This window comes from Pteronotus mesoamericanus, unplaced genomic scaffold (assembly GCF_021234165.1).
Source record: "Pteronotus mesoamericanus isolate MK-2021 breed Mesoamerican mustached bat unplaced genomic scaffold, CSHL_Meso_final contig_263, whole genome shotgun sequence".
NCBI classification, from domain to species: Eukaryota; Metazoa; Chordata; class Mammalia; order Chiroptera; family Mormoopidae; genus Pteronotus; species Pteronotus mesoamericanus.
Window position 1 is genome coordinate 3,122,980 of NW_026555112.1, and position 19,542 is coordinate 3,142,521.

Consider the following 19,542-nt stretch of genomic DNA (forward strand, 5'->3'; position numbering starts at 1 on the left):
GCTGCTGGTCACCCCTAACCTGGTCCACTGTGGGCACTTAAAGGGCAGATCCAGCACCTCGTGAGCCACCACCCAGTGCCCGGCACGACTTGCGTGCTTTACCTAGTATATAGCTGATTTTCACAGCAGCTCGGAGGCAGTGTATCTGTCAACCCTGGCCTGAGGCAGAAACCATACCAATTATTTGAATAGCAAATCTTTAAAAGTGATTTGCTATAAACAAGATACAAAGTGTTCGCTTGGTAACAAAAAAAGCGAAAAATAGAAAATTGCAGGGAACAGTTACCACCGCTGGAGCGGGAGGAGTAGAGGTAGGGATTACTGTAACGTTATTACTGTAACATTACTGTAACGTGAGGCTGGCCCCCCGGCCTGGGCTGGGGGGTGGGGGGGGTCAGCAGGCAGCTCCCGGGGCAGCAGCAGCAGCACTGGGCGGAGATGGGAGGACGAGGCGGCGGCTTCTGAGTGTTGGAGAAACTGCAAAAGTGGAGTTAGCGGCGGCTAAAGGAGGAAAGTGCCGCTGCCGGTGTGAAGAAAGGAGGTGGGGTGACAGTCCCAGGAACAGGAAACAACAGGAAGGAGAGAGCTCTTCCTTCCTCCCCCAGACTGTCAGTCTCCCTCCCATGGCCCCCGTTGGCAGCCCCTCACGGGTAGCAGCTGGCAAAGCAGAAAAAGGGTTTGCAGAGTCCCAGCTTCAGCATCACAAAGCAGGTTTAGGGCTGAGCGATGAAAATGTATACACTGGGACACGCCAAGGCCATTACTAATTCCCGTGTCACAGGTGGGGAAACTGAGGCACGGGGAGATCAAGTAACTTGTCCGATTAAATGACTCCCTAGAGCAGCGCCGGGATTTGAACCCAGGCCACCTGGACTCAGTGTCCTTGCTCTTAACTAGTAACTACTCTTAACTACTGTAAATGTTGAACGAATGAATGAATGAGAGAGGGAGGGAGGGAGGGAGCAAGCGAGGGAGCAAGGGAGGGAAGGAAGGAAGGAAGGAAGGAATGAATGAATGAATGAATGAATGAATGAATGAATGGGCGAGCCCAGAAATGAGGCTCAGGCCAGTGCCCAGCGTGGCTCCTACAAGCACGAGGTCCTCCCTGCCTGACGGCCTCCTTATGCCCTGCCAGGTCATTCACTGGAACTCCCCCAAGAAACTTCGGGTGAAGAACAAGCACGTGGAGTTCTTCCGCAACCTCTACCTGACCTTCCTGGAGTACGACGGGAACCTCCTGAGGCGGGAACTGTTCGGCTGCCCCAGTGAGGCTGATGTCAACAGTGAAAACGTAAGTGGCGCATGGGGCTTGGCAGCGCAGGCACGGGCTCTCTGCCGGTCGGCCAAGGACCTGCAGTGTGCCAGGCTCTGTGCCAGGCTCCAGGCATGACCGAGGCGAGCAAGCGTCATCGCTGCCCCGGAGTCCAGCAGACGGGCATGTAGGCAGGTCCCCGCCATGCCTGTCACGGGGGATGCAGAGGGCCAGTGCTTGGCCCACACTAGGTGAAGTCAGGCATGAGTTTCCAAGCAGAGGGATCAGAATGAGCAAAAACACTATTGAGTCAACAGATAAAGGGCCTCTCCACAGCCAGGAAGCTCTGAGGTACCTGTGGACATGCACCCCCACGGGAGACCCGGGATTCAGTGTCGTCAGTGCATGGGCCGACACCAGAGATTTTCACAAGAAACTGACTCCTTTAGGGCTTAACCTGGAGGAAGAGAGTGTTAGGCGAGTGCTCTCAGGCAGAGCTAATGTTTATATTTTCTTACTTATTCGTCATTTATAATTATTTTCATATGTTATATCCCAGGTATTCCTAGAAACTCCTTCTTCTTTCCAATTAGAGTTGAATAAATTTAGGGACAGAGAGGTTAAGCAGGTTGTTCATGGTCACACCGCAAGCCAGGACCCAAGTCAAGGCTGATTTGAAGCTCTGAGGTGCAAGATGCAGGGAAGCAGCGGCACACTGTGGTGGACAAAGCAGGGAACGCAGGAGTCAGGGTGGCCTGGGTCTGGCTTTAATTCCATCCACTTACCACCTGTGTGACCTCAGGCAAGTTTCTCAACCTCTCTGTGCTTCAGTTTCCTCAGCTGTCAAATGGGGATGGAAAACCATCACAGGGACGCTGGGAGACTAAGTGAGAAATTGAATCTAAAGCACCTGGATCAACATCTGTCGTGTGTCAGATGCCTGATAAGTATTTGTTCCCTACCTTTTCCTTGACCCTTAGTATTAGACACAGAAGTGATCAGTACATTTCGTCAGTCAACAAACATCTACAGAGGGTTTTCTTATTGGGAGCACTGAGTATCAGTCAGTAAAAAAGGATCATGGTCCCTATTGTCACGGCGCTTATACTTTAAGGAGAAACACAATTAATCACTAGACAAACTATCAGGAGAAATTAACAGCCTGTGGCAAATGCTGCATAGCAACATCTTAGAAAGCAGTCGGACAGCTCTATTGGTTTGGGAGTTCTGGGAGGACTTCTCTGAGGTGATGTTTCATCTGAGACCTGAAAACAATGCTAGAAAGAGCATGGGACCAGGGAAACACAAATCGGAACCACAAGGAGATACCACCTCCCACTTTTTGGAATGGCTATTATCAAAAAACAAAAGATAATGAGAGTTGGCAAGGAGAAACCGGAACCTGGCACACTGTTGATAGAATGTCAGTTGGTGCGGCTGCTGTGGAAAACTGTGTGGAGGTTCCTCAAAAAATTAAAAATAGAGCTGCTTTTATGATCCAGGAATTGCACTGCTGGGAATACACCCAGAGGAATCACAGTGAGAATCTGGAAGTGCTTCCTGCACCCCCATGTTCACTGTGGTGTTGATCACAATAGCCAAGAGGGGGGGAACATCCGAAGTGTCCACTGACAGATGGGTGAACAAAGAAAGTGTGTTTTATACACAATAGAATATTATCCAGCATTTAAAAAGAAGGAATGGGGACGGGGGGGGTCTTACCATTGTGACAACATGGATGGACCTGGAAGACATTATGCTAAGTGAAATGTCCATCATGGAATGACAGTACTATGTGACTGCTCAGATGTGAAGCATCTAAAATGGGGAAAACCAGAGAAGTGGACAATAGAATGGTGCTTGCAAGGGGTGAGGAGACGGCGGAGAGAGAGTTGTTCAGTGAACATAAAGTTACAGTTATACAAGGTGAGCTCTGTTACCTCAATTGTAGGGATGGTAATTGAGCATATGAGGTCTGTCCAGAAGGTATCCAGTGATGTGCTATGAAAAATATAGTCCTTTATTGAAGAAGATACAAGATATAAGAAACATTGTGCACAGGACAGTGAGGCCTCAGTCCCCTTCAAAGTAGGCACGTTGGGACCTCACACAGTTCTCCCATCAGCTGCCCCATCATATTTTCTTGAATCTCATCGACGGTCTGAAATCTCTTCCCTTTCAAAGGTGATTATAGTTTTGGGAAAAGCCAGACATTGTAGGACCCCAAATCTGGGTTGTAGTGGGACTGAATCACCTGGGTGATTTGATGTTTGGCCAAAAAACTCTGCACGAGACGTGATGCATGAGCGGGCACATTGTGATGAAACTGCCAATCACCAATTGCCCATAGCTGCAGCCTCTGAATCATCTGAATAGTTTCCATGGAGGAATGCTCAAGCCTAACAAAAATTTGATGCAGATTCATTACTCGCTCAGTCATTTTGAATGCTGTTGGCCACACAGTATACATGCTCACTCAATAGCATCTACCACACCCACTGACTAGTACAGTGAAGGTGCCATTGTTCACACATGCGCATTCCAGTCCACTGTCCTTGGCTGCCAGGTTACATCAATATTGTGCAAACCCTTGTCATTATATTAACAATGGCTGGACTTTTTCTGGACAGACCTTGTGTACATATGTACAAATTCATCATACTGTGTACACTTACTATGTGCAAATTTTTGTATGCTAATTATATACCTCAATAAAGCTAGAGGGGGGAAAAAAGAAGAGGAGCAAAGGAAGTACTTCTTGAGGAAGAAAGTAGCAGGCGCAAGGGCCCTGGGGCAGGGCAGGTTTGTGGTGAGGAGCTGAAAGCTGATGTCTGCGTGCCCAGGGGCTCGTGGGGAAGGAGTGCACTGGGAGGAGAGGAGCAGCAGGTAGGCAGGAGTCAGACCGAAAGGATGTTGTGAGCCAGGTTCAAGAGTCAGGACTTGGTTGTATTACTGTTATTGTTATTATTCATATTCTTATCTTGGACATCATGAGGAGCCTTTTAGGCTCCCAAAGGGCAGGGGAGGGCCTCTGTGGGAGGTCTGGAGTCACGTGCTCGCCTGGCCCTGGTCACAAGGCCACCCCTGCTCTCTATCATTTGGCCCCAAGTCACAGCAGAGTTGGTTCTGGCTCCAGCTTTTTTCCCTGCATCACCCTGGTTGCCTTTCTCAGCATCTGCCCTTTTACACCACTGGCAATAGCGGGAAGAAAACCATTATGCACTTGAACTCTGTCTCAGATGCTGGGAAGCACTTACAGGTTTTGACAAACACTGTGTTCTTTTGGTTTTTCCTTCCGTTCTCTTTACTCAAGTCAGTATTTGTCATCATCATCAGCATTTGAGTGCCCATTCACCACTTTATTCCGGACACTAAATAAAAACTAACTCTCTCTCCCTCTCTCTCTCTCTCTCTCTCTCTCTCTCTCTCTCTCTCTCCTCCCTTCCACGGAAGAGGCTCCTTGGCAGGATGTAGCTTTCAGTTACTCATCACAGCAAGGGGTTCCCCTGGTCTCTTTCAGTGTCTTAGGAAGTGGGACTCCCTTTATAAATGACTCACCAGCGTTTCCTACCATCCCCCACCCCTGGGGTCCCGGGAGAGGTGGCGGAGGTGGGTGAGTCCCCCGTGGTCCTCCTCAGAGCCTGCGACTGCATGTGTTTGCTCAATAAGCACACGTGAGTGCCGGCCATCCGCCAGGCACGGGCAGGGCGCTGGGGTCGAACTTAGAGGCCGGCCTGGTCCCTGCACATGAACCATGTGCCAGCGGTGCCTGGGGGATGGTCTGTCCAGCTTCAGGGAGGACCATGCACCAGAGAGCGGCCTTCTGTGAGCGCACAGCCCAGCTGTCCTCCGGAACACTCTTGCCCTTGACACTGCAAGAGCCACACTTGCCGCCTTTGCTGTTCCTTCCACATCCCCGCTCACTCCCGCCCGCCACAGGGCCTCTGTGCTTGCCTTCCTCCTGCCGGGACCACCCTGCCCGGACCACCCTGCCCCGAGGTGTGTAAACGTCTCAGAGGTGGCATCTTCAGAAACTTTGCCTGACCCGCCTCAGCGTCGTGACCCTTTGTCACTCTGTGGCATGCCCGTCACACAACTGCACTGCCCACAACTGTTTCCTAGTTTTGTTCCCAACTAGAAGACCGTTAGGTTAGTGGCTTTTCCTGTACCATTCACCTCTGAGGCACCCTCCTCCAGAATGGAAGCAAGCACATAGTAACCACTTAATAAATATTTATTCAATAAATCAAATACATGAGAGAAAAGGATGAAGTACCAGGTTAAGGCAGAGAAGATGAAGAAGTAGAGCGTTCAGCCCTGGCCATGGGGCTCAGTTGGTAGGAGCATCATCATGTACCCCAAAAGGTTGCAGGTTCGATTCCCAGTCAGGGCACATTCCTAGGTTGTGGGTTTGTCCCCAGTTGGGACGCATGCAGGAGGCAACCAATCGATGTTTCTCTCTCACATTGATGTTTCTCTCTCTCTCTCTGTCTCCCACTTCCTCTCTGTCTAAAAGTCAATAAACTGTGTCCTCAGGTGAGGATTCAAAAAAAAGAAGGAGAGAGTTCGAAGAGAACCTGCTGGGCATTTGTTTGCTAGGGCTGAGGCACGATGGGAGATGGGCAGAGAATGAACTAGTCACAGAGCCTTGGCTGTGTTCAGGAATCTAGACGCCACGGAACACTTTTAATCTTGGCCAGATTTACATGTGAGAAAAATCACTCCGAGTAGAGAATAGGATGAAAGAGCCACGACTGGAGGCAGGGAGACCACTTAGAGACTGTTGCCGCATTCCAGGCAAGAAGGTGACGATGGGGCTGTGACCCGGGCCAGCAGCTGTGGGCAGGGATAGAACAGATGGATTGTTCTGTGGGCACTAAGGTCAGGGGAGCAAGGGCAAGTGGCACTCAAGGATCAAGACAGCAGGTCTCTGTGCCCCGCTCCAGCCAGGCACGTCCGGCGAGCCGGCCCACAGTGGCAGCGCGGGGCGAGGAGAGGGCCTGCAGCGTCGCGGCCCTGGAACTGCGCCTCCGCAGGGAGGCCACCTCCTGGTCCTTTGCAGCATCCAGTGTTATCTGAAAACACAGCCGGAGGAAAAGGGCAAGATCTTGGATCCGGCCCAAAGCCGGATGCTTCCCGCTCTGTGGGAAGAGGTCGTTCGGCACCCTGACAAGTGCGCAGATGGCGGTCGTCTCAAAGGAATGACGTCTGGAACCTCTTCATTGGACTGCAGGTCCCGGATGGGAAAGGGCTCCAATGGCACTATGTCTCAAGATTCATTCAGCCACTAGACATGTAGCCATTCAGTTGCCAGCCTCAGGGCTAGGGGCCCAGAGAGGGAACATGGCAGATCCAAGCCTGGCTCTCTCAGTGCTTGCCTCTGAGGGAGGCAGACGAGCGGGAGGTTGTTACCTAGTGTGAGGGGTACCCAGATGACCGTGGTGCTGGGAGCGCACACGAGAAAGGCATCGCACTCAGGAGGAGGAGGTGATCAGGGAAGACTTCCTGGAGGACACGAGATTTGAAGGGGGAATAGGAGTGGGAGGTATGGAAAGTGGACTTGTGGGGGAGGGAGGGGCCGCACAGGCCCTGAAGAGCTGAGAGGCACAGGAGCATGGTGCACTCAGGTTGGAACGCGGGCAGTGGGAGAGCACAGGGCTGCGCAAGTTTGTTGTTTGCGTTGTTACAGCTTCTTCATGAGGGAGATGATGATGGTGATAACACTGAGAGCCCTCAAGTCACCCCCGGCCCGTCATGTAATGGCGACGTGACTTCGAGGAGTCACATGACTGCTCTGGGCTTCGGGGCTACTGTCTGACAAATGGGGACATAGAAGACTTTGTCACAGGGCTTTGTGGATAATTTATGCTAAACCACTGACAAAGAAGGAGTCGGCACCAGGAACACCGTGTTCATTGTTTTTTTTCCCCGACAAACCACAGTGCCCAACCCATCCAATGCCAATCTGTTGTTCCCCAGGTGCATTTCCGGTTTCATTAACCTTTCTTCTAGGAAGGCCTGGCAGAGAGAGGCATCTACAGAGTCGCTTAGAACTCTGTCTCTATAGCCCCTGAGGGCTGTCCCATTTGCCTCAGGCTTCCCACCAGTCTGGGGGACTGCAGGTAGGAAGGAGAGGCCATTTAGTGGCCTCACTGATAAAAGAATGATAAATTCAGGAAGCCAGGGGATTCGTCTCTTCTGTGTGGAGCTGAGAGTTTTAGAGTTTGGTTTGGAGGAGCTCAGCCTCCCTCACGGTGTAGAATGACAGGAGCTACGGGGACACAGCCACTCCGTCCACCACAGTGCATCCAGGCACCTCTCCCCGGAACCAGCAGGTTAATTTGCGTGATGCAGCAAGCGTCCAGGAGGCATCCGTTATTATTTGATTGAAGTAGCCGTGGCGGCTAGAATTCCATCCCTCAGCATTTCTCTCCCTTTTCCTCAGCAACCCAGCCCCTGATGCATATCCAAGAAACCCCAGGACTCCCCTGAACACAGTTGGATAATCACAGATATTCTCCACCCCTTAATCAATGCAAAACTCGTTCTACACATCCCAGCAGGCTTGCATCTGGCTTCTGCTGGAATCCTCCCAAAGACCGGGAGCTCACCACCTCCAACAACTTAGTCCACGCTGCAAAGCGCCAGATGCTAAGCCGCTCTTCCTCTTGTTGAGCTGAAATCTTCCCTTCTGTAAGGAATCCATTAATCTGAGTCCTGTCCTCAGGAGCAAAATAAGGACACTCCCCGTTGTCCCTGACAGCATGGCAGATAGGGTAGCATGTTTCCATACACTGTGTTTCAGAAACACGCAAGTCTTCCTAACAGTGTATTTATAGAGCGATGCTTTATCATCAAGAATGCCTTGCCCCACCTAAGAGAATTCTCCAGGAAGCTCACCTTTTTCAACACAAAACCGTTAAAATATATATGCTTTAACCAATTTGGATGGAAATCTTGCTAAAGTACATGCCCTTCCTTTAGTCGCCCAGTCGTACTAAACTCAATTTACAATTTCCGATGACTAAGATTGCACTGAGCGGGCTGGGGGAGGGGAATGGGGGTGCAGGAATTGGCCAGAGGGGGGAAGATGCTGTTTATCCTGGCAGGAAATTACCTTGGCCTATTTGCTGCTTGTTCTGCAGATTCCTTTCTGACAGCTGTCATTTCCACTTCATCAGCTTCAGAACAGCCTTTTCTACACTCACCTCCCTGTTCATCCTTCCCCTGGCAGCCAAATAAACAAAAAAACAAAAGCAGAGAAACCAACGGTATTAAAGTCCAAAAGACCAATGGTAAAAGAATGTATCCACTGTCACGTTAGAAGTTAAATTATGAAACAGCAAATGTCCACAGAGTGCAAAGAAAAAGAAAAAATGAGAGAAAAGATGGGACACCAATGAGTTTTTGCGTTTATATGGAATTGTAAGTCAGCAGACGGCGTCTGCAGACATAGAGCTTTCTTATCCCATGTCCCCAGCAGACGTCACTAATTAATGGCCCCAGTCGTTCTCTCTGGGCACTGTCCCAACCCCCGTGTCCTAGCCAAGACAGCCCTCCAGGGAGCCAGTACCAGTCTCCTACCAGTGACTCGGGAGATGCAGGAGCCCCAGGCCTGCCTCCCTCTAGTCCCTCCCGCACTGGCCCGCGCTCTGTGCCATCCCAAGAGCTTTCTCTGCTTCCGCCTGCCCTCGACAACCAGAGATTTGCTGCAGGGAAAGAGAAAGGGAAATACAACTTTTATCTTCACCGCAGAGGGAGGTGGGCATTACAGTCCCATTTGACAGATGAGGAAACCAAAGCTCAGAGGAGATGAGGTACTTGTCCACTCACACAGCTCTTCAGGGTGGGGCCAGGATTTGAAACCAGGTCTACCTGCTCTGAAGTGACCAACCAAGGCCATGCTCCTTAAGTGGATGTAGCTCCATATTTAAAATGAACATGGTAACTACAACGCATTCAGTGATTCTCCCAGTTGTTTTTCGTTGTATAATTATTCTGACTCTTCCACAAACCCTGCACGGCAGTTACTATTATCATCTCCGTTTCATCAAGGAGGACGTGGAGACTCAGAGAATTGGAATCACGGGACGGGTTGGTGGCTGAGTGGCCTTCCGTGAAGCAAATAAAGCATTTGCCGATCTAAAATTGCAGTACCAGCCCCCCGCCCCCAGCACTCCCTAGCTCCCGGGACTCCTTTATTTTCCTCCACAGCACTTATCACCAATCAGTATATCATGTTCTCGACTGGCTTGTTTTGTTGGTCACGTCTCCCCCCCCATGAATGGAAGCTCTGTGACTATGTGGTTTTTTATCTGCTTTATTCATCAATATGTTTTTATGCCTCTAAAAGACTGCCTGACACCTGGTACGTGCTCAGCAAATTTTGTTGAACAAATAAACTACGCAAATTACAAGTCCTGTTCTTTTTTTTTTTTTTAAAGATTTTATTTATTTATTTATTGTTAGAGAGAGGGGAAGGGAGAGAGAAAGAGGGAGAGAAGCATTGACATGTGAGAGAGACATGGAGCGGTTGCCTCGCGCATGCCCCTAACCAGGAACCAGCCCACCACCCAGGCATGTGCCCTGCCCAGGAATGGAACTGGCAACCTTTCACTTTGCGCTCAAGGCCCGACCCACCGAGCCACGCCGGTCAGGGTTACAGGTCCTTTCCTTAAAGCATTTGTGGTGTGCTAAAAAGTTCCCTATACTTGAAATCAGACAGTCTGGCCCCGGGACTAGATCTGTGACGTTGGGCATGACTTCTGCCTTCTACAAGCCTTGGTTTTTTTCACCTATAAAGTGGTCATAAATAAGCCCAGGCCATAGGCAGCAGGTTGGCCACGAGCTTACCCTGGACACCTCCCTCCCAGGGGCTCTGGGATCTCTGTCACCTCCGAGAGGGGGACTTCCAAGCTCAGCTCCCTCAGCTGCAAGGACGGCAGGCTACCTGCAGGGCCCCGTTCCCTGACACGAAGCCCACAAAGAAGAAAAGACAACGGCATCACCACGGCTCAATTAGAAGTTAAAAATAAGACCCATGTAAACAGATTCCATAAACACTCCAGCACCACTGTGCACGGCAGCGCCGGCAAGCAGATGGCTCTGTGGAAACAGCTGTATCCCAGAGAAACCCCAGAGAAAAACCAGAATGTATTATTGCTCTCACGTGTGAGCCACATGTCACCAGCTCTTTCATCACACCGTGGGTGTCAGTCCCCCGGCGGACAGCGCCCAGAGCCCTGGGACGGCTGGCTGCTGCTCGGGGCTGGCCTGCAGCGACCTTCCACAGGCACATTAATTCCAGAGCCTGAAGGATCCCTGTGTGTGCCTGGGAGGCCGGGTGGGGGAGGTGTGGGGAGGAGCCACCGGCTCAGGATACTCAGCGGGTATGTCTGCGCCCCAGGCACGCCATTGACCTGTCTGCTGTGTGTGTGTCCAGCTCCATCTTGAACGCCTCTCCTTTTCCTGCCCCAGGCTGTGGCTGCAATCTCCAAACGTGCCGGGTGCTCCCTCCTGGGCCTTTGCAGCAGCAACCTGCCCTCTTCTCCTCTCAGCTGCGTCTCCCTCCATGGACTGGCTCCTTGTGCAGAATGCAGGGGGCAGCTCTAGAGCAAGACCACCTCCTGTAAAATCTTAGGAACAGTAACCAGGAAATCCCAGGCTATTTACTTAAACTCTGTAAGGCTCGGTTTTCCCGCCTGTTAAATGGGAAGCATCATTAGTCTGCCTGATAGGCTTAATGAAGACCAAATAAGGTAAGGCAGGTCAGGGGTTTGGATCCGTGTGGCACATAGTGCATGTCCTCCCTCCCCCACTCCCCAATTAAGCTTTATTTATCCTGTATTACAATTGCTAACTTGCTGCTTTGTTTCCCCACCCAGACTATGTGAACAATTTAAGTATGGAAACTGGGGTTCCTTCCCCATTCTTAGCACAGGGCTTGGGATAAAATAAGGGCCTATTAATGGTGTGTGAGGGACAAATTAATGCTGATACCCGGATGGAGACCAGGCCTTTTTCTTCTTTATTTCCCCAGAGCCTAGGTCAGAGCCAGGCAGAATTGCTCCGAATCTTCACTGAGCAGACCTAAACCCACCCCTCTCCTCTGCACAGAAGCATGAACGGGGCCCCCGGTAAAAAATGTGTTGGGTTCCTGGAACTTCATTGATTAATACACACAGCAGGCAGCCAGCGAGCTTGTAATCTTTCTCTACCTGTGTGGCTTAATAAAGCTTAACTGTGTCGTGGAAGCCACAGGAGAGCGCGCCGCACTGGGCTTCAGGAGACGTGAGTGAGAGCCCCGGCCTCTGTCTCCGTCGGCCACGGGCAACAGGCCAGCCCTGCCTGTCTCGCACAGGCACGGGGAAGAGCTGATGGAGAAACGATGTCAAGGCCACTGGAAAGTGAAAGTCAGTTGAATGCAGAAAGCAACGTTATTGAGTGTTTTACCCACCAGATGTTTCCGTCCACCGATTAGAGGCATGAGAAGGGGGAGTGTCCCAGGAAGAAATGGGTGGCTTCCGAGGGACCCCTTACTTGGTCCATTGCACCAGGCCTCCATCCTTTACTGTCTAGAAGAGTTCAAGTGGGTGTGTGAGTTAAGGTAACGGGAAATTACAAAACGGGCTCTGCACTCTAGGAACCTAGGGCTCACAGAAGGTCCACGCGGGTGTTCCTGATTGCTGGGTAGCTTTTCTCCAGGATCCCAGACTCCGTCCATCTTGTGCCTCCGCCTTCCAAGGAGCCTTGGACTCCTGCGGACAGCGAGGACTGTGCATGAGACAGCCTTGCATGAGGTACCCGGAGCAGCCAGAATCTGCCCACATTCTGCTGACCAGGGTTTGGCCACGCAGTTACCCAGAAACTCCGCCTGGCTGTGCCCCTGGCAGAGAGGAGAACGGGAATATTGGTGAGCGTGGCAGGTCTCTGCTGCTGTGGAGACTACACGCAGTCAGTCCTCTGCAGTGACAGAGCGACCTGGCATTAGAACTAGAAAAGCCCCAGAGGTCAACAAGGCACTGGTGACTTCATTACCTACAAAAACTCAGAGGATGTACACCTGGAGGAAATACCTTGGCTGCTCGGGTCACTCATCATGTGACCTTGAACCAGTGGCTAACGTCTTCGTGTATAAGACAGGACCGACAGTGCTCCCTGACCCATGGAGTTGGTGCAAGTATTAAATGAGAACATGCCTGCGAAGTTGTCAGCACATTATGTGGCCCAGGGAGTGCATGATCCTTGAGAGTTCTTTTACGAAGCCCAAACCCCTTGTCTTGTCATGGAGTGGCAAAAATGACTTGCTCAAGGTCACCTAGCAAATGAGTGTCGGGGATCAGTCTCAGTGTCCAGTTATCCCCATAATCTCTCTCTCTGGTTTTTCCTGACCTTGAACAGAAGTCCGTTCAGCCAGAGCCCAGGACATGCTTCCAACCCCTTTGAATCCTCAGCCGTGAGCTCTGGTAGCTTGGAAGTCAATCCAGGCCGCTGTCCTTAAGGATGGGAAAAAATAAATGCAAACTGCTTAAAGGGCCATTTTCCCGGGAGCCCAAATCTCCCGTTGCCTCAGCTGGCTGCCCAAAGAAGCAATTTAGCAAATGCATTTCATCTCAGGAGAATCTGTCTTTTGTTTCTGCGACTTGCTTGTCGGGGCCTCCTGTCCCCCACCCCGTGGCTGGCGTGTGGAGTGCCGGACCAGTAGGGTCTGTTAATGAAAGCACCCCCCCCTCCTGCTCGGCATCTCCCCAGAGAAATCACTAGGACCCTGGGTGACTAGGAGGCAGTTCCTGCGCTGCTTAGTCTTCCCCTTGTGATAACATCCGCCATGGAGTCGGGAATGAACAGTCCTAGGTTACAATTTGAAAAGGTCATAACGTAATCGTTATCACGTGGCTTAGGTTTGTGTAGCACTCTACAGTTTGCAGAGCGCTTTTCCACGTGTGTGCTCATTTGAGAAAATTGCGGAAAAGTAGAAAGACGCCAATAAAATATATCTGCAAATCCACTGCTCAGAGGAAAGCTTTGTTAACATTGTGATGAGTTCCCTTCGGTCTGTTTTCTATGGGGTGTCTTTTAGGTTGTCTTCTTGCTGCACAGGGAACATCCCACACATGCACTTTTATGGCCTGCTTTGTTCCCCAAGCGTCGTGCCTTCCACCCGCTCACCTGGTCCTCACGCATCCCCCAGAGAGAAGCCCTTGTGCTGTGAAAAGGTCCACAGCTCACCAAGATTGGGTTCTCAAACCAGACTGCTTCCCTCTAGCGGTGTAACTGGCAGATTCCCGAAACCTTAGCCTCAGTTTCCTCGGATGTAGAACAGAGATGAACGATTAAATTAATAAAGCAAAGCACCTGTGAACATTGGGCACTGCACCTGGCACAGAGTAGGGACTTAGTCCATCTGAGCTAAGCAAAGATGCAATCCACCATGTTGATAATAAATACGTTAAAGCTCAAGGTGGGCCAGAGTCATAGATCCTAACATTGTGTGTCTGACTTCACACCTGCTATGCTTTCCACAATAGCCAGTGTGTGGGGTGGACAACAGTATCCTCTAGACCCTACCTGAAGGGCCACAGGTGGCCTTGGGATGCAGATGCCACCAAATCACATTGATAGTGCTGTGAAGCTCACAGATACGGGCTACGTAGCCCATGGATTGTTGATAGGAACCACCCCGCCCCCGACCCCTGCCCAGACCCCGGCGAGCCCACGCCAGCGCAGGCCATACTTTAGGTTCCGAGAACACTTCTCACTGGCCATTGTTCCTTTTCTTACTGTGCTGTGGCTATGAATGCATCCAGTACAGGCTAGTTGGGCACACAGGACACTCTAGATGTTCTAGGCTCAGAGGATTCATCAGAGATGAGCTGGATACAGCTCCTGCCTTTAGAGGCCCACTCTATGGGTGCTTTTCAGAAAATGACTCTTGGAGCCATTTACCTTGGAACGTCATTTCGCCCTGACTCAAGGGTGTGTGTCTCTGTACACAAACGGGAGGAGAAACCCCATACCCACGGGCATTCCTCGGGTTCTGGTCACTGACTCACTTCCTCATGCGATGATATTCTTTGAGTCCTCATCACAGAAAGACCCTGTGCTCGAGACACGTGTGCCTGGCACCATCCGTGCACACACCCTTCCACCTTCCTGTACCTCTCTCCACTGATCTGGAAGCCAGGCGCGCCTCTCCACCCAAAAACACAATGCAAAAGAAAACAGCCTGGCTTTGGCAAAGAACTTTGCAGATGTTTATCCTCTGAGAGGGGCACGTTGCTGTGTCCGTCTGTAGTGTGGGTTCCTCAGAGAGGCCACGTTACAGATTCCAGGCATAGTAGGCTTCCTCCAGGAGAAAGGCATGGGGACTGTTTCTGACACTCACGAATCAGAGGGGCTGCCGGCTTATCCAGCCCCTGCCTCCCTGCCCTCCAGACCTTTGCCATTTTCTTCAGGTGATGGTGTGGACACCAAGCACCCACCTAGGTGCCTTCAGGGGCCCAGGTGTCTCCCTTTGTGAATTGTGAAACTAACAATCATGACAATAGACGATGTCTGTACTCTATGCAGAATCTCCTGGATCTTCCCACAATCCCCTGGGGCAGTTACTGTTATGATCCCCATTTTACAAATGAGGAAGATGAAGCGCAGAAGGCTTATTAGTAACTCTCCCACTTACGCAAGGTAGTATAGGCAGGAGTGGAATAGACCCAGTAACCTCTGCTGCTGAGCTGTGGCTGCTGAACCAGCGTCTTTGCCGGAGACACAGCTGGTGGTGGAGGTTCACAGACCCGGGATGGACCTCCCTGAGTGACCTGAGGATCTGGAAACTGCTTTCTCAACTGTCGAATGAGGCCTCACGTGTCTCACAGGAGGCTCGAAGGAAAGGGACTCGTGTGCACTGAGCACTGGGCATAGTCCAGTGTGTGCTTGTTTGCGGTCCAAAAGCTGCTCGGCCATCACAGACCTTCAACAGCTAGTCCTGGAGCAAATAATGGCTTAAGAATGATCCCCTTCCATGCATAATACTAAGGACACAGAAGGAAAATGAGAAGGCCGGGCCTTAACGCCACAGCGATGACAGTCCCCTGTGTGCAGCAAATATTTCTCATGCTAGCAACACAGGAATAGTGAGCACCTGTCATGCACTCGGCACAGTGCTAGGGGCCGTGGGGCAGTGTCACAGGGAAGTTGCCCTGGGCCAGTCTCCGTTCAGGCTGACAAGGGCTGTAGTGGAGTTGAGTGCTCTTGGTGCACAGAGAGGAAGTGGGCCGCTCTACCTGCAGAGGTGCCAGCAGAGGTCCCCAGGTGGAGAGGAGTGGGGGAAGGGAGGGAGGGCGTGGCAGAGGGAAGGGCCTGGGCAAAGCCATGGAGGTGCACAGGGAAAGGCCAATTTGGAGAACAGAGGAGAGATCCCTTGTGCAAGTACAGAGTATTGTAGGGAGTGGTGGGTCAACGAGCATGGCTGTCGGGGGGTCTGGGTTCAATCCTGCAGGTCAGGACAGGTCGTTTTGTCTCATAGGATCTCAGATGGAATGAGAATTCCAGTTTCCTGGGCTCACACCATTGGTAGAGAGTGGCAGTCTTCAAATAGGCAAGAACATTGAATCGAATTTGAAAAGCTAAAGAGTATCCCTGATTACGCCCTTTTCAACAGTTAAAAGCTCTAGAGAGCTGAGAATGTCTCCTAGCTCACTGGATCGCAGTGATTCCCCAAGCATCATTTGAGAACACTTGGGTGCCTTTGGAGTTAGACGTGGCCATCTAGAGAATGCTGTAGGTATTTAGTGGGCTGAGGCTCAAGAGGCTACCCATCCTCTGAAATGCAGGACAGGCTCCCACGAGGAAAAGCGCCTCATGCAAAATGCTGGTAACACCGTATCAGCTATTGATTGCCCCAGACCCATAAAACCTCAATGGTGCACATGGAGCGTTTATGGGGCCTGCTCTGCTGATCCTGGCGGGGCTCGCTCCCCTGTCTGGGGCAGTGGGGAGACTGTGCTCTGCCCCAGTGTGTCTCACGGTCTGGCTGGCTAGCACTGGCACCTCCTCATGGCAGGGGGGGGCGGGGCATGGCCCGCAGTCTCCCTTGAGGCCCCCTCAGGACCTGGGTAACATTGCTTCCCCGCTGCTCCATCCGTTACATCAGCCAAAGTCAGGTCACAAGTTCAGCCCAGATTCATGTGTTAGGGAAATAGGCTCTGCCTCTGTAGTATGTGATACTGGAAGTCACGTGACAAAGGGTAGGGGTATGGGGGGGGCTTGGAGCAGTCAATGGAGTCACCTGCGTAGCTCACATCTTGAGAAGTAATACCAGAGCTTAATCTATAAAGGCAATGGCCTCAAATGACAGGGTTTTACAGAAGTGAGTTAATATATTAAATATATTTTCTTGTTGATTACTACACTATTGGTGGTTTGGAAATTTAAAAAAATATATTTTTTTATATGTGTGTGTGTATGGTGTGTGTATGTGTTTCCAAGAAGATTACTTTCAGCCAGGTTAGTAACTCTGGCCATGTGAATTTCAATCTATATTCAACTCTGTGTCCCTGTGTGGTGGATAAGGCTGATACAACAGAAAATGTTGAAACCAGCTCTGTGACTTTCAGCAAAATAATTATTTTTTACAATCAATTTTTGAAATACAATTTGCATGTGACACATCTGTCCATTCTCAGTGCATAGTGTGTTGTATCCTCACAAACGTATACACCCATGCTGTCATGATCTGGAACATTCCCATCACCTGTAAGCTTCTCCTCCTGCCTCTTCCCAGCCTGTTCGCTCTGCTACCACAACCATCCACTGACCTAATTTATATCACTATCAAAACCCTTTTACTTTTTCATTGTGACTCTTTATCTATGAAACAGGCCTACGACACCTGCCTGGCCGGCTTTCTGTGAGGTTTACATGAGATGGCTGTACATCCGGCCCCTGAGCCAGCAGCCCCGGGTACGTGGGTGTGCATGTCCCTGCACCCGCTCGTGTCTGAGGCTGAGTCCTCAGCTCCCCGTGAACAGGCCGGCTCACTCTTTCACTGGCTGGGTAGGAAGGAGCTGAGTAGGGCTAGACAAAGACCCTCTCCACACAGCTTTATGAACTAAGACTTCCAGAGAGTTAGAAAGGCAAGAAGGGAAAGAAAGATCGGGCTCTGAGACTTCTGATCAAACTTCCATGAATTTAAAGGAAAGGAGTTTTTGTTTTGTTTTGCTTTGTTGCTACAAAGGCTGAAATCGTAACTCTAGGGAGGGAAAGCATCCGCTCACACAAAGGTGCTGCTCCGTTCGGGTTCATTACTCTTCTGTGACCATTTTCCTGCTGTTGTTTGAAAATGGTGTGCTAGGTCATCTAGGAAAAGATTGTTTGTTTGTTTAGAGGGTGTTTGCGGTTGGTTATCCGTGTGTCCCTGATGGCCACCATCATTCCGAGCTCAGGGGGTCTCATTTCTCAGAGGGCGAGCCGCCCTCCACTGTCACCTTTCGGAAATTGGAGTCAATTGCGGAGGAAAATGAAAACAGCGATCTTGTCCTTCTGTGTTTGACCATCAACAGTGTCCCTCTCCTCCCTTTCAGCTCCAGAAGCAGCTGTCGGAGCTGGACGAGGACGACCTGTGCTACGAGTTCCGGCGAGAGCGCTTCACCGTCCACCGGACCCACCTGTACTTCCTGCACTATGAGTGCGAGCCCGCTGCGGACAGCACCGACGTCACCCTGGTCGCCCAGCTCTCCATGGACAGGTAGGGCACAGGGGCCCTCCCTCAGGCCCCTCCCTGCTGCTGCTAGTTCCCTGGTCGGATGGAGAAGGGACGGGGGCGGGGGGTTGGGGGCTGAGTCTCTCGGAGCCTGATGTGGTAGGGTTTGTGCCTGCCCCTCCCCACTGCATTGAAAGCCCAGGGCTCTTGTCTTTTGGTGACAGTGGTGGTTTTAAAGATGGAGAGGACTGACTCTAAGAAAGGGAGCTCTACTCCAGGAAAAGAGGGCTCATATTGGGGAAACAGGCAGACTGGAACCCCAGTCAAGCTGGAAAGCAGTTGCCGTTCTGTCTCCTTCCACATGTGTGGATGCAACAAAGATGGACCGAGCCGTCAGCAGGCCGTACTCATCTGCCTTCTCCTCTTACAAGGCTCACAGTCTAATGCCCTGGTTCTCAGCCCCAGCTGGGGACAGACTGAATCACCTTGGGGGCTCTTCAAGCAGATTCAGGTCCAGGCTCCGTTGCAGGCCGGTTACATAGGAGTCTTTGTGGGGTGGAAATGTTGCATTGTTCTCAGTTTGCAATGTGCAGCCAGAGTTGAGAACAGGGGCCTAGTGTATAGACAACAATATGCAGTGAAGTGAAGTAATTGTAATTATGGTAAGTGCTTTGAAAGAACCGGGATAGGTGAGGACAGTGTCAAGTAAGGGACCTTCTTCTTTAGGTGGTATGGTTGGGGAGAGTCTTTCTAAGGGGGGACATTTCTGCAGGGACTTAGAAGATGAGAAAAGGAGTCAGGCCTACGAGCTGCTGAGAAAGTGTTTTCCAGGAGGATGAAATAGCAGGTGGCAAAGCCCTGGGGTGGGAAGCGCCGTGCACATTCAGAGCCTGATAGAAGAGCAGTGCAGCTGCTGCGTAGCGGGGCGCTGAGAGCTGAGTGTCTGAGGTGAAGGTGACAGAACATTAGAAACTCATAAATTACTCAGACTTTATTCTAAGTGTGTTGAGACGTTACTGAAGAAACGTATACGAAGTTATTTGCTCTAACTTAGGTTTTTGGAAAACATTTCTCTGGCTCCAAGGAGGTGGGTGGATTCAAAGCCCTAAAGTCACTCACTCAGGGCCACACTTTTCTATACCCAGCTGTCCTATGTGCCCCCCTCCCACCTCTGCTCGCCTGCTGCTGCTTTGATGTGCACATGGCCCACAGTGGCTGCCCTTGCCCCAGCACCCTTCATGTCATCCCTCCTCACCTCCCACAGTCAGGAAGGGAGTTCGGCTCATTCTGTCTCTGAGCTTCCTCAGAGACGCCTGTCCATCCTGCTGTTCCATGGGGTCCTTCTCAGGAGTAAATGAGTTAATACCTGGGCAGTGCTGAGAACAGTACCTGGCACACTTCAGTGTTCGATAAATGTCCGCTGTTGTTAGTCACAAATGACTGAAGGATGCGCAAACAATGAAAGAAAAAGCACTCGGACATGAGAGGTTTACAAAAAGCAGTGCAGGGGTCCTGGGGAGTGGGCAGGTCTTGCATCTGGAGGCATCTGGGAGTGATTCATGCTGAATGTGGCTGAACGAGCCAGGAGGAAGCC

General features: G+C 51.1%; 1 protein-coding gene across 3 annotated transcripts in view; it reads left to right on the forward strand.

Annotated features, from left to right (window-relative positions):
- LARGE1 (LARGE xylosyl- and glucuronyltransferase 1) overlaps positions 1-19,542 on the forward strand; it is a 462,699-nt gene that overhangs the window by 415,440 nt on the left and 27,717 nt on the right. For all 3 annotated transcript variants that reach the window (XM_054574561.1, XM_054574562.1, XM_054574563.1), the window contains 2 exons: positions 1,136-1,291; positions 17,830-17,993. In XM_054574561.1, coding sequence (XP_054430536.1) covers positions 1,136-1,291; positions 17,830-17,993 — 320 coding nt within the window. The remainder of the gene's footprint in view (positions 1-1,135; positions 1,292-17,829; positions 17,994-19,542) is intronic.